Genomic DNA, 12,639 nt, shown 5'->3' on the forward strand with positions numbered 1-12,639 from the left:
CCCCCCCCCGCCGCCCCCCCGGAGCACCGCACGGCCCCGCGGCCCCACGCACCGCCAGAGGCCATCGGGTGAGCACCGTGGGGTAGAGGGAGGGGTGGGCTTGGCCTTGTGTGCCCCACATGCTGTCCTGTGGTGCATGGCCCCGGGGGAAGGGGGGGGTGGGCGTGTTGTGCCCCCCAGGAGGGCTCAGTGGGGTGTGGGACGTCTGTGGCAGCTGCCTGTCCCCAAGGGGGGAGTGCTGGGAGTGAGGGTGTAGAGTTGGGGTGGGCAGCACGGATTCACCCCCCTCCCCCCTGCATCCCTGTGCTTTGGGTTTGGAGAGGGGGGGGCCCAGCTGATTGGAGCCCAGCGGAAGGCTCGGGGCTGTGGATCAAAGCAAATCCCAAAGTGTGGGGACAGCACGAATCCCTGCTGGGAGAGGGGACCCGTGGCTGAGATGACAGATCTGCGGGTGACGCGTCCAAGTGTGCGGTTGAGGCTTCGCAGCCCCAAAAGCTTCAGGCTGGGGAAGGAGGAGGTGGCGGTGATAAGGGCTGGTTGCAGCACGGTGGGCTGCGTGGGGAGTGGGGAGCTGAGGGGCTGGGGGTTCTCCTGGGGTGAAGCGAGCACGATGTGCTCCCACCCCATGTTCCCATCCTTGGCAGCAGGGCCAGAGGCTGCGTCCCCACAGGGCTGTCCCCAAGCAAATGTGGGACGTGGGGACGGAAGCAGCGCAGACAGAGCAGCCCAGGGGGGCTGTTTGCAATGCAGCGCATCTCCTGCGGCTCTTTTGCAATGGTGAATGCGGGCTGGTGGGACTGGAGCTGGGTGATGGGCTGCAGCTGCAGCGTCTCGTTGCATGGGATCCATGCGCTCTGCACAGTGGGTTTGTGGGGGCTGCAGGGGGGAACCCCCTTCTGTCCTCCCTGCTGTCCTTCCAGGTGATGTGCCAGGATGCTATTGGGGAGGGGGGGGGGGGCGGGGCGCATTGGGGGGCGCCCCCCCGGGGGGTCACCGAGCAGCTGCTGCTGGCGCTAAGTGCTCTGTAATGGGCAAACAGTGCCGGTGATGCATCCCTGTGTCATGGGCACAGCAGCTCTGCCACAGCTGTGACACGGGGCCGTGTGTCCCCATGGCAGTGGGTCGGTGCTGCCGTCGGTGTCTGCTCAGAGTGCTGTCTGTGCTGCTTACCATCAGCGGGGCACATTCAGCTGTCAGCTTAAAAATAATCCAGCGTGCCGGCGGCCGACACAATGGAGGGCGCAGATGGGGACGGGCATCCTTGGGTGGGGGGTTGTGGGCAGCCTGGGGTCCCTGTGGCAACGGGGCACCCGCTGCTGTCAAAAGTTGGGTGTCTCTGTGGTGCAGGGAGGGCTCGGGGTCCTGGGGGGAGGGGGGGGGTAGGGCTGGGGTTGTGGCTTTGCTGTGGTTTCAGGCTCTCCCCATTGGAGCATCGCAGCTCTTTGCTTCTTGGGGCGTCCCCAGGTGCTCCCTGTGTCGTTGGGATCGGAGCACACGGGGCTGCTGCTACTGGAGGACATAAGAGCTCTTTGGTGGAGGTTTTGGGGCTGCCCCCCTTTCCCCATCAAGAGGGACCCCCAGCCCCACAAAACCGCACCGAGCGTGGGGTGCAGGGATCCCCATTTACCCACCAGCAGCAAAAAAGGCCGTGCTCAGCACAGGCAGAGACAAAGGCTTTTTGTGCCTCGGCCCTTTGTGTCCCTCTTCCCTCCCCGCCTGGCTTCTGCCTCATCTCTCCCCATTCATCACCTCAGCACCAGGATGCAGAGTCTGAATTGGAGCACCATGGGGGGGGGGGGGGGGGGGGGGGGGGAAACCCCACATGCAGTGCAGTGCTGTGGTGTGAGCGGGGCTGGCAGGGAAGGAGCCCAATTCGAGGGCATCACTCACTGCTCCTGGAGCGCGGTCTGCTCCTCGTTGCTGCACGGGGGATGCATAGCAGAGCCCTGTGCATCCAGATGTGCCATAAGCAGCCAGATGTGCAGCCTCAAAATGCGGAGATTTCCCTGCTGCAAAGCCAAACTTTCTGCCCCACTGCCCCCACTGTGGCTGTGCCGCCCCCCTACGCTCAGCTTACATCTCCATTCTTTGCCATGCCACCCGTGCCCTCCTTGGTTGTCTCACTGGCACAACCCCACATGTTGCATTCCCTGCTTTCTGCACTCATCCCCCCCCCGCTGTCCCCTTCCAGGTCTCATCCATACCCCAAAATCATTCCAGCCCCCCCTGTTTATTTTCCCTTCTCCCACAGCATCCCTTTGGGAGAGTGGGGAGGGTGGGGGGGCTTTGGGTGCTGCCATTCATGCAGCGGGGCTGCATGATGGGATCCATGCGATCAGCAATCGCAAATGATTGATCAGCAATCAGGCAAATCAGGAGGGGTTTTCTTAGGGGCACGGTGTGACATCTGCCCCTGAATGTGACATCTCCCCATTGTCCCCATAGCCGACGCCGGGCCGCAGAGATGGGGCGTCCCCAAATGACAACGCGCCCCTGGAGGGGGCCTTTCCTTGGGGGGGCCCGAAGACGGTGGTGCTGCGGAAGAGCACCCAGGGAGGGGGGTTTGGCTTCACCCTCCGCCACTTCATCGTTTACCCCCCCGAGTCGGCGGTGCATTCCCCCTCCAAGGTAAGGACTGGAGGGGTCGGGACCCCCAGCTCGGAGGGGCTGCTGCTGGAGGTTGCTTTTGGGTTATCTGGGTGGTGGTGGGGGGTCTGGGGAGCCATAGGGCGGCGCATCCATCTCCCACCTTGTCTGGGGGTCCCCACACGTGGGGGGTGAGCCTCCAGTGCCCCTTTGGGATGAGCCCATGTTACACTGTGCTGTCCCACACCCCTCACGTGGGCAGGGAGGGAGGATGCAGCCCCAGAGCACAGGAGGAGGCGGTTTGGAGGATGCTGGATGCGGGTTGTGGAGACGCAGCGCTCTGACAGGACCTGTGGGCACTGGGAACGGCTGAAACACAGCACAAGGATGGGCTCAGGGCTGTGCTTTGCTGCTGGAGGTGTTGGCATGGCTCTGCCCCAGGTTCACTGCAGCCCCAGGGGGGTTCTCAGCTCCTCTGCGCCCTCGGAGCCACTGGATGGGAGAAGCTGTTCCCACTGCAAGCCCACTTTTGGTCCCATCCTTTGGTTCCCTCGTGCTGGGAGCACAAGGATGGGGACGTCACCTCACTGCCTGGGCTGGGCAGCAGGCAGTGCCTTCACCTCCAGGTGGGCTTTGAGCATCCATCGCCACCCAGCAGCACATGGGGATGGATGTGGGGGGATCCCCCCAAAACCAGTGGCTGATTCCAGGAGCAGGAGGTGACCTCCCAGCCCTGTGCAAGGCGCAGGAAGGCGCATCTGGCAATCTTTGGTGCTCATTGCAGTCATGGAAACGTGGTGGGAAATGAATCACCGGGTGGGGAGCAGCGATTCGTGGCTGCCCCCACTGCTGAGCTGCTGTCTGTGTGCACGGCAGCGCTTTTCCCAGGGTCTTAATTCTGCTCCCACAGACTCTTCCTGCACAAACTGGGGCTCTGATAGCCGAGGGAGCCAAAGGCACGGCCTGACCCTGCTGCTGTCCCATGTCACGGCCATTGAGCCCCAGCAGGACGAAGCCACGTTGGCGCAGTGGGGCTGGGAGGTGGTGTGGATGCTTTTGGGTTGAGCTGAAGCCGGCGCTCCCAGCCAGCCGTGCAGGGTGTGACTGCTGCAGCACCCATGGGTGCCCGGGGCGGTGAGGTGCCAGCTCTGGGGGCTGAGTTTCGGTGATGCTGACTCAACACCATGGGGGTGGCAGCTCCGCATTCCTGGCGCTCCGGCACCGCCGTGCCTGATGTCAGCATCTTTCTGGGGAGCGGGGCAGCCCAGGGCTGGGCTGGGAGAGTCTGTGCCTCGAGGGACCCTCAGTGGCACCACAGGGCAGCTCGGTGCTCTGGCAGTTGCACAACTGGTGTGCTAAGTGCTGGGTGTGCAGCTTCCCTCTGTGCGATGGGGAAATGCCTCCAGCCCCCGCTCCGCACTGGGACCATCCCAGGTGGAGATCTGTCCGTTCCCAGTGCCTCGTGAGGAGGGCACTGTTTGCCCTGCCTTCACCAGAGCTCTGTCCCAGTTTGGAGCTGGCAGAGCTGAGCTGTTGCCATCCATCAGAGGTGGCACAGTTGGGCACTTATGGGGTGAGAAATCACTGGGTGGGGGGCACCAGCCCCTTCCCAGCAGCGTAGTGTTGAACCCCACTCCCAGTATGGCCAGATCCAGTGCCACAAGTTAATTTTACCCTGACTGTGCATCCCTGGGGTGGTAGAGGGACAGATGGAGGGACAGACGGGTGGACATGCAGATCCATGAGGGGCTCCATCGGGCACAGCTGAGCAGTCCCAGCCTCTTTGCCCCCATCTTGTCCCCTTCTGGTCCCCCGCAAAAAGTTTTGGCCCAAACTGCCAAATCACTGCTTTTCTTTTCTCTTGACAGGAAGAGGAGAATGGGAACCGGGCAGGTGAGCACCGAGCTGTGGGCACCCAGGGTTGGGGGTGGTGTGGGGCAGAGCAGGAGCTGCGTTGTGGGGTGGCACAGCACTCAGTGGCAGCGTGGGGAAGAGCAAGCAGGTGTCTCTGCATCCCTCCGATGGGGGTCTTCGGGTGCTGTGCCATAGGGGATATCCCAGAGGGTCGTGGCTGGGCTGTGGTGTGGGTCGGTGCTCGGGGACGGGGCCGTGTCCTCACTGTGCTGCAGCCAGCAGTGATGGGAATGAATGTGAAGGCGTCAGAACGCATTGCTGAGCTGCTGGGCTGATGAGGCACTGTAGGGCTGGGAGGGCTGTGGGGTGGCGAGACCCAGTGCTGGGTGCCCCTGGGGACGGGGTGGGGGGTGGGGAATTCCCTAGGGAATTCAGCAGTGCCACGTTGGCGCTGCGTCCCCCCTGCAAGCCTGCCAGCACCAACCTGAACCGGGGAGGAGGGGGGGGGAAGGTGCAGCGAGGGATGTTTTCTGTCTTTGCAAAGGATGGGGAGGAGTTGTGGCTGCTTTGGTGGCATGCAGAAGCACAGCAGCGTGTGAGGAGCGTGCATGGGGGGTGTGCATGGGGTGTGCATGGGGTGTGCACAGCACTGTGCCTGGTGCACGCATGGGGCGCACATGGCGTGCATGGCACCACGTGCTCCTGGCCTGCTGCTTGCAGGACCCAGCCGTGCTGAGGGCTCTCTGACAGCCTGTCCCTCTGGTTCAGGTCCCCCCCGGAGCCGCCTGGAGCCCATGGACACCATCTTTGTGAAGAATGTAAAGGAGGACGGCCCGGCGCACCAGGCAGGGCTGCGCACTGGTGAGCGGCACGGAGAGGTGGCAGAGGGTTGGGGTTGGGGGGACTGCACCACTCCCTGCCCCTCCTCCCTGCAGATGTGGGCCTGTTTTGGTTCCTTTCATGCATTCTCTGCCGATTTTCCCATTTTCACCCCTGTGTGGGGATGCCTGTAACAGCATCGGTGTCACACGGGACAAGGTTCTGCTCCCAGCCCTGCTATGAGGGGACAGCCAGGTGTCACCACCCAGCACTTGCTGGAGGGTTGGAGGTGACTCTGTCTCCTTCCACCCCACAGGGGATCGGCTGGTCAAGGTGAATGGGGACAGCATCATAGGGAAAACCTACTCGCAGGTCATCGCTCTCATCCAGAACAGGTGAGTCCCTGCTGCACTGAGGCCGTGACTTGTGGGGATGGGGACATTTGTCCCCTCCTGGGATGAGGACGCTGTCACTGCTCTGGGGAGCTGGGGGAGATGCTGTGGGGATGCAGCCATGGGTGCCATATCCCTTCCTGACCCCTGTCTCTCCACAGTGACAATGTGCTGGAGCTCTCCATCATGCCCAAAGATGAGGACATCCTCCAGCTGGTGAGTCTTGCTGCCTTGCTGTGACGGCCCCAAACCCCCTCCCCCGGTCCTGGGGGTCCTGGGGGCACCAGTGCTGCATTGAGTGCAGACCTTACAGCCAGGCAGTGGGATTCCTCGTGCTGTTTGTTGGCTGGGGGCTCTTCTGCTGGCATCCCCACTGCTGTCCTCGTGCATCAAAGGGGGCGGGGGGGGGGGTCTGGCGCCCTGCTGGGGGGGTTCCACATCTGTGCCCACCCAAACCTCAGGCCCTGAGGTTTCCCCAGGGCGTGGAGTCAGAGGTGTGCATGAAAAGTGAGAAAGGAAAGGCAGGATGGGCTGGTGCTGCATCTGGGGGTGTTTTGGGAAGGAGAAAGGTGTGCAGGGAGGGAGGCAGCAATGTGTGGCTGTGGGGAGAGCGGAAGGGGGTGGGACAGCTGTGCTGGGGGCTGCAGGAGACCCCAGGGTGGGAGTGGGATGTCGTGGCTGCGCCCCCCAGCCCGACTCCTCCCCCCAACCCCCCATTTCCACAGGCCTATTCACAGGATGCCTACCTGAAGGGCAACGAGCCGTACTCCGGTGGGGCACAGAGCATCCCCGAGCCGCCCCCCATCTGCTACCCACGCAAGACTTACCCCTTCCAGGCACGGGGCTCTGAGCCCCCCCCGGGCGCACCGCCGGACCCCCGCTCCCACCACCCCGCCGGCCCCTCGTCCCCGCACAGCACCGCCTACAGCAAAGCAGGGGGCAGCCCCGCACACCGCCCGGAGGATCCACGCGCCGGGGGTCCCCCGCATCACCCCGCAGCTCCCCACGGCCGCCGCAGCGGCTGCCCCGAGCGCTACGGCGTTTTGCCCGCCGCCCCTTCCGGCTACGGGACCCCGAAGCACGTGGCGGAGCACCGGACTCAATGCGGCCCCCGGGAGGGCAGCGCCGTGCGGCCGCCGGGTCGCCAGGAGTGCCAGCGGGCGCTGTCGCGATGGTTTTGCAGCCAGGAGCCGCGGCGCAGCGCCTCGGAGGAGCGCCGGCACGCCATGCCGCCCCGATCCCGCAGCGTGTCCCAGGAGAGGTTGGGGGGCTCGGCGCACCGCCGGGGTTGGCCCCATAGCGCATCGCACGATACCCTCCTGCAGCCCAACCGCGAGGCGTGGGCGCAGCACCGGGCGCGCTCCGAGCACCAGCTGGGCAGATGCGGGCGTTCCATGGAGGCTCTGGAACCCGCAGCTCTGCTCTCCCCGCGCCTCGACCGCTCCGCGTGGCATCCCGAGAGGCTCTGCAGAGCTACGGCCGCGGCGCAGCCCGGCGTGCACGGCTCCTTCGTGCCCTCCTCCTCCTCCTCCTCCTCCTCCCCCCCCCCGCGGGACCCGGCGGTGCAGAAGCACCCGTCGCAGCCCAACCTGCAGAGCGTGGACGATTCGGGTTACATCGGCTACCGCAGCTACAGCCCGTCCTTCCAGCGCCGCACGGGGCTGCTGCACGCCCTGTCCTTCCGCGACCCGACCTTCGGCGGGCTGCCCACCTTCAGCATCGCGCACACAGCGGCCCCCGCCGCCCCTCCACCGCCCCCCGAAGCCCCCCGGGAGCAGCGCACGGAGAGCGGCCGTGCGGAGGAGCGACGCGAGGAGGTGGTGCTGCGGCAGAAGCCCCCCACGGGCCGCAAGGTGCAGCCCCCGCTGCGGCAGATGAACTTTGTGTTCGCTGGGAGGGGGAAGGAGGCGGACATTTGTGACCCCCCCGCAGCCAGCAGCAGGGAAGAGAGGTCTGTGAGCGAGCACGCGGGCCGCCGTGTGGCCCCGTTAGCAGCCCCCGAGGACTCGCTGGCATCCATCCCCTTCATTGGTGAGTGGAGTCAGTGCTGGGGTGGGCGATGCGATGGGTGCTGTGGTGGGGAGGGCACCCACGTGGGGCTGCCCCCTCTTCCGTGGTGCTGCTCCCCCAGGGTGGGTGCAGCGGGGGCTCTTGGCTTTGCTGGGGCTGCAGAGGCATGAGAAGAGTCGAGCACTGCTTTCTGCCCTCCTGTGACCCTCCTGCCCCGTCCCACAGACGAGCCCACCAGCCCCAGCATCGACCTGAAGGCCAAGCACATCCCTGCCTCCTCCGTTGTCTCCAGTGCCATGAACTCGGCGCCCGCCGTGGCCACCAGCCCCTCCTCCTCACCCACCTTCGCCTTCGCCCTGAGCCGGCACTACTCACAGGACTGCAGTGAGTGGGGCTGGGGGGGGACAGGGGGAAGCAGCCCCCGCAGCTGGAGTTGGGTGGCATAGGGATGAGGAGCTCAGCAGGAGAAGGGCTGCGGTTCTGCCCCTCTGTTTGGCACCACGCTGAGCCCCGCAGAGCCCCATGGCCACGTGCTGTGCCCTCCTCCCCCCACAGGCAGCATCAAGGCCGGCCGCCGCTCCTCCTACCTGCTGGCCATCACCACCGAGCGCTCCAAGTCGTGTGATGATGGGCTGAACACATTTAGGGATGAGGGGAAGATCCTCAGGTAGGGCCGATATGGGCACCACGCAGCCCCCTGCCCCCTCCCTGCCGTGCCCCCCTGCTCACAGGGCTGCTTTCCCACAGGAGGATGCCCAGCCGGGTCCCCAGCCTCCGCATGCTGAGGAGCTTCTTCACCGATGGGGTGAGCGCTGGGGGGGTACCAGGAAGATCCGTGGGATGGGGGGGACAGTGCCAGCCTTGCAGTCTCTGGGTGGCACCTGGGGGTACCAAGGCTGTGCCTCCATGGGGTGGTGGGAGTGATGCCAGCTCCTTGTGGCCCCACGTGCGCCGTCACCCCGCAATCTCTGGGTGACCGCTGGAGGGTTGGGGGCACCAGTTGGACCCGTGGGGCGGTGGGGTGATGGCAAACCCCCCCGTGACCCTACGTGCCGTGTCACCCCCCAGTCTCTGGACAGCCTCGGTACGTCTGAAGACACCCGCTCCAAACGGCACTCCACCTCTGACCTGTCGGACGTCACGTTCAGCGACGTCAGGAAGGAGGGCTGGCTGCACTACAAGCAGATCCTCACCAAAAAGGGGAAGGTGCGGCACGGGGGGAGGGGGAAAGGGGGGTCCCCAGCTTGGCCGGCAATGCGTGAGCCTCAGAGCCGTGACTCCCGGCCCTTCCTCCCTGCAGAAAGTTGGCGGAGGCCTCCGGCAGTGGAAGCGCGTCTTCGCGGTGCTGCGCACCCACTCGCTGTACCTGTGCAAGGACAGGCGGGAGGCGGTGAGCTGCGGCCCGGCCCCAGGTGAGGAGGAGCAGCCGATCAGCATCCGAGCGTGCCTGGTGGACATCTCCTACAGCGAGACCAAGAGGAAGCACGTCTTCCGCCTGACGACCGCTGACTTCTGTGAATATCTCTTTCAGGCAGAGGATCGGGAAGACATGCTGGCCTGGATCAAAGTCATCAGGGAGAACAGCAAGGCCGAGGGCGAGGTGAGAGCCACACGGCGCTCCCGGCTGCCTCTGGCTCTCCCGGCGCTAACGCCTCGGCTCTCTCCGGCTCTTTGCCTTGTGCTGCTTCCCCTGGCTGCGGCCAGCTGTGCTCCCAGGGCTCCAAGAAGAGCGCGGCTCAGCTCGGCCGGGCGGCGCATCGCGTGGTGCGGCTCTCGGAGCATCGCGGTGGCTCAGCCAGGGTTCCGTGCCGGAGCGGCGGTGTTTGGTCGTGCTGTGGTTGAGGAGCCTGCGTGGCTCAGTTGGAACCCCGGTGCTTTGGTACTGTGGGGTGCGTTGGCACCGTGGGGCTCGTTGGCCCGTGGGTGAGATGTGGAGCTCTCTGCCTATGCTGGATGCGGCCCCGCTGTGCTGCCCACTCTTGGGGCAAGTGTGGGGTCAGTGCAGAGCTCTTGCTGGGCGTTTGTGGTCCGTGCAATGATTGCTTGGGTCAGAGAGGAGCCACCGGCTGCACCAGAGGGCTGGACAGGGTGGATGTGCCGTTGCTGAGCTGGTTGTGCCGATGCTGAGCTGGTTGTGCAGGCACTGGGCTGGTGTGCACTGTGTCCCCACGGTGCCAGGATGGCACGGATTTGGTCTCAGGATTTGTGCTTGGTTGTGGCAGGCTGTGACTCTGGAGGGCGCATGGAGCTCAGGGCAGTGTCTGTTTTGCCGCAGCACAGCCCCGTTTGGAGGGCATGGAGCTGGCGGGGCTGGGTTGGAGCACACGGAGCACATGGAACTGTGTGGGTGCCCGCTGGGGCCGCAGTGCCACCAGGCAGGAGGAGAACGGAGCGTGTCTTGGAGTGCTGTAGGGCGCAGTGTGTGCGTCTGGTCCTGGCAGATGGAGGTGCAGGGATGGAAGGGTCCTTGAGCCTTAGCTGATGGCTCGGACCCCGCGCGTGGTGCGCCATGGTGAGGAGCACCGCAGACCTCGGCATGGTGCTGGGTGCCACTGTGGGGCACGGGGCCCCGGTGCTGTGCTCAGCCCAGCTCAGGGCTGGCAGGAACCCTCCTGGTGAGGAGTGCCAGAGGTGGCCGTGGGCTTTTGTGGCTCCCGGCAGAGCGTGGTGCCTGGTGCCTGCAGAGAACGCGCTGCTCAAGCTTCCCCTTCCCCTCTTCTCTCTGCTCCCCAGGACCCCGGTTTTGCCAGCCAAGCACTTATCAACAAGAAGCTCAACGACTATCGGAAAGTGAGGTACGCACCTGGTGCTGTGGGGCACCTGATTGCCCCAGTGAGCGGTGGCACCGTGCTCCCGGAGCTCTTTATTCACCCGAATTTCCAAGTGATGGAGCAAAAGCAGTGCATCCTGTAGCGGGGTGGCACCCAGCTGCTCCTGGCTCTGGTTGGGGTGCAGGAAGGGCCCCATTCAGTCAAGCTGGCACAGAGCAGAGGGCGAAGCCGGCTCAGAGCTCTCTGGGTGCTGGCACGGTTGCTCAGCCCTTGTTATCCCTGAAAACACAGCGCTGCCCTATGGGGTCAGTGCTGAGGGCAGGAAGGGCCCCATGAGCACACACAGAGCCGGGGCAGGATGCTAGGTCAGGGTTTGCAGGGCAGATTTTGGGGACCCACCTACAGTGCTCAGCCCCGCCATGCCCCCTGACCCCGCTCTCCCTGCAGCCCGGCGGGTGCCAAGCCCGACTCCTCACCCAAGGGCTCCCGTGGGCTGGGGATCAGAGCCGAGTTCCTGAAGCAGACGGGAACCAGTGCACCCCGGTCCCCGAGGCAGGATGCGGCCGTCACCAAAGGTAAATCCCCCCCCCCTGCAGTATGCAGAGCCCAGGCACGGCAGAGCCTCACGGGATGCCGGCGTGCGGCAGGGATGCTCTTGCTGATGGTCCATATAGCTAAAAGTTCTGTGGTTTGTTGGTTTTTTTTTCCTGCCAGATGAAAGCAGCTCCCAAAAAGCCCCTTGGGGCATCAACATCATGAAGAAGAACAAGAAATCTGCCCCTCGAGCCTTTGGTGTGAGGCTGGAAGACTGCCAGCCCGCCCCAGATAACAAGGTACGGTGTGTGTGTGTGTGTGTGGGGGGGGGGACAGACCCAGGGCTCCCATCCAGCCCCGGCACCTCCATCACCTCATGTGTCCCCCCCCAGAACATCCCTCTGATCGTCGAAGCCTGCTGCAAGGTGGTGGAGGACCGTGGCCTGGAGTACATGGGCATCTACCGTGTGCCTGGGAACAATGCTGTGGTGTCCAGCCTGCAGGAGCAGCTTAACAAGGGAGCCACTGAGATCAACCTGCAGGATGAGGTGTGTGTCCCCATCCCTGTCCTGGTGTCTCTGAAGTGCTCCTAGGGCTGTTGTCCTGGTCCCCATCTCCATCACGATCCCCGTCTCCATCACGATCCCCATCTCCATCACGGTCTCCATCTCCAATCACGGCCCTCAGCTCCCATCATGGTCCCCATTACAGTCCTCATCCTCATGGCAGGACCTTCCCTGGGCTGGCAGGGCCTCCTGGTGGCCGATGGCAGCAGAGTGGGTGGCGGTTTGGGGACACGTTTGTCACTTGGCACCTCACACCTCCCCACAGCGCTGCGGTGGCATTGGGCTTCCCCTGCTGGCACTGGCGGGTGTCCCTCTTGGTGTTGGTCACCAGGGTTGGGGACTTCATCCCTCTGGCGTTGGGATTTGAGCATCCTCCTCTCTCCCCACAGCGCTGGCAGGACCTGAACGTCATCAGCAGTCTGTTAAAATCCTTCTTCCGAAAGCTGCCTGAGCCCCTCTTCACCGACGGTGAGTCCTTCCCCTGCACCTCCATGCCCCATCCTGCTGGGACCCCCCCCCGACCCCCTCACCCCCCTCAGCCTCCCCTGCTCCTCTACCCCAGCCCTGAGCCCCCTGTGTCCCTTTCAGATAAATACAACGATTTCATCGAGGCCAACCGGATAGAGGATGCCAGTGAGAGGATGAGGACGCTGCGGAAGCTGGTAGGGAGATGGGGGCAGGCTGGGGGGGGGCGTGGGCTGCCTGGGGGGCGGGCGGAGGGGTGACCCAATGCCTCCCACAGATCCGGGATCTGCCAGGGCACTACTATGAGACGCTCAAGTTTCTGGTGGGTCACCTGAAGACCATCGCTGACCACTCGGAGAAGAACAAGGTAATGGGGCTGAGCTGCACCCCGCGTGGGGCGGGGAGGGATGGGGCAGCCGATGGGACAACTCACCGACCCCGGGCTCTGGTTGTAGATGGAACCCCGAAACCTGGCGTTGGTGTTTGGTCCCACGCTGGTGAGGACGTCTGAGGACAACATGACAGACATGGTGACGCACATGCCCGACCGCTACAAAATCGTGGAGACCCTCATCCAGCACGTAGGTGGAGCCACCCTATGGGCAGCGTGGGGGTCCTGCTGCACCCCTGGGGTGGCCACGC

The 12,639-nt window shown here is 64.6% G+C and overlaps 1 protein-coding gene across 1 annotated transcript; it reads left to right on the forward strand.

Moving 5' to 3' along the window:
- Positions 1 to 2,445: 2,445 nt before the first annotated feature.
- Positions 2,446 to 12,629, forward strand: ARHGAP23 (Rho GTPase activating protein 23; the record flags this gene model as incomplete). The annotated part of the gene is made up of 19 exons (XM_042894131.1): positions 2,446 to 2,628; positions 4,455 to 4,479; positions 5,209 to 5,301; positions 5,576 to 5,654; positions 5,813 to 5,867; positions 6,377 to 7,682; positions 7,887 to 8,045; positions 8,217 to 8,328; positions 8,409 to 8,466; positions 8,730 to 8,867; positions 8,962 to 9,261; positions 10,395 to 10,456; positions 10,880 to 11,007; positions 11,147 to 11,265; positions 11,359 to 11,514; positions 11,922 to 12,000; positions 12,121 to 12,194; positions 12,275 to 12,364; positions 12,453 to 12,629. Coding segments are annotated over 19 exons (3,393 nt in total), but the record flags the coding sequence as incomplete, so codon positions are not given.
- Between the last annotated feature and the right edge of the window lie 10 nt (positions 12,630 to 12,639).

The sequence above is a fragment of the Lagopus leucura genome, unplaced genomic scaffold (assembly GCF_019238085.1).
Source record: "Lagopus leucura isolate 7727_CA_CO unplaced genomic scaffold, USGS_WTPT01 259-0_obj-0_obj, whole genome shotgun sequence".
In the NCBI taxonomy this organism is placed as follows: Eukaryota; Metazoa; Chordata; class Aves; order Galliformes; family Phasianidae; genus Lagopus; species Lagopus leucura.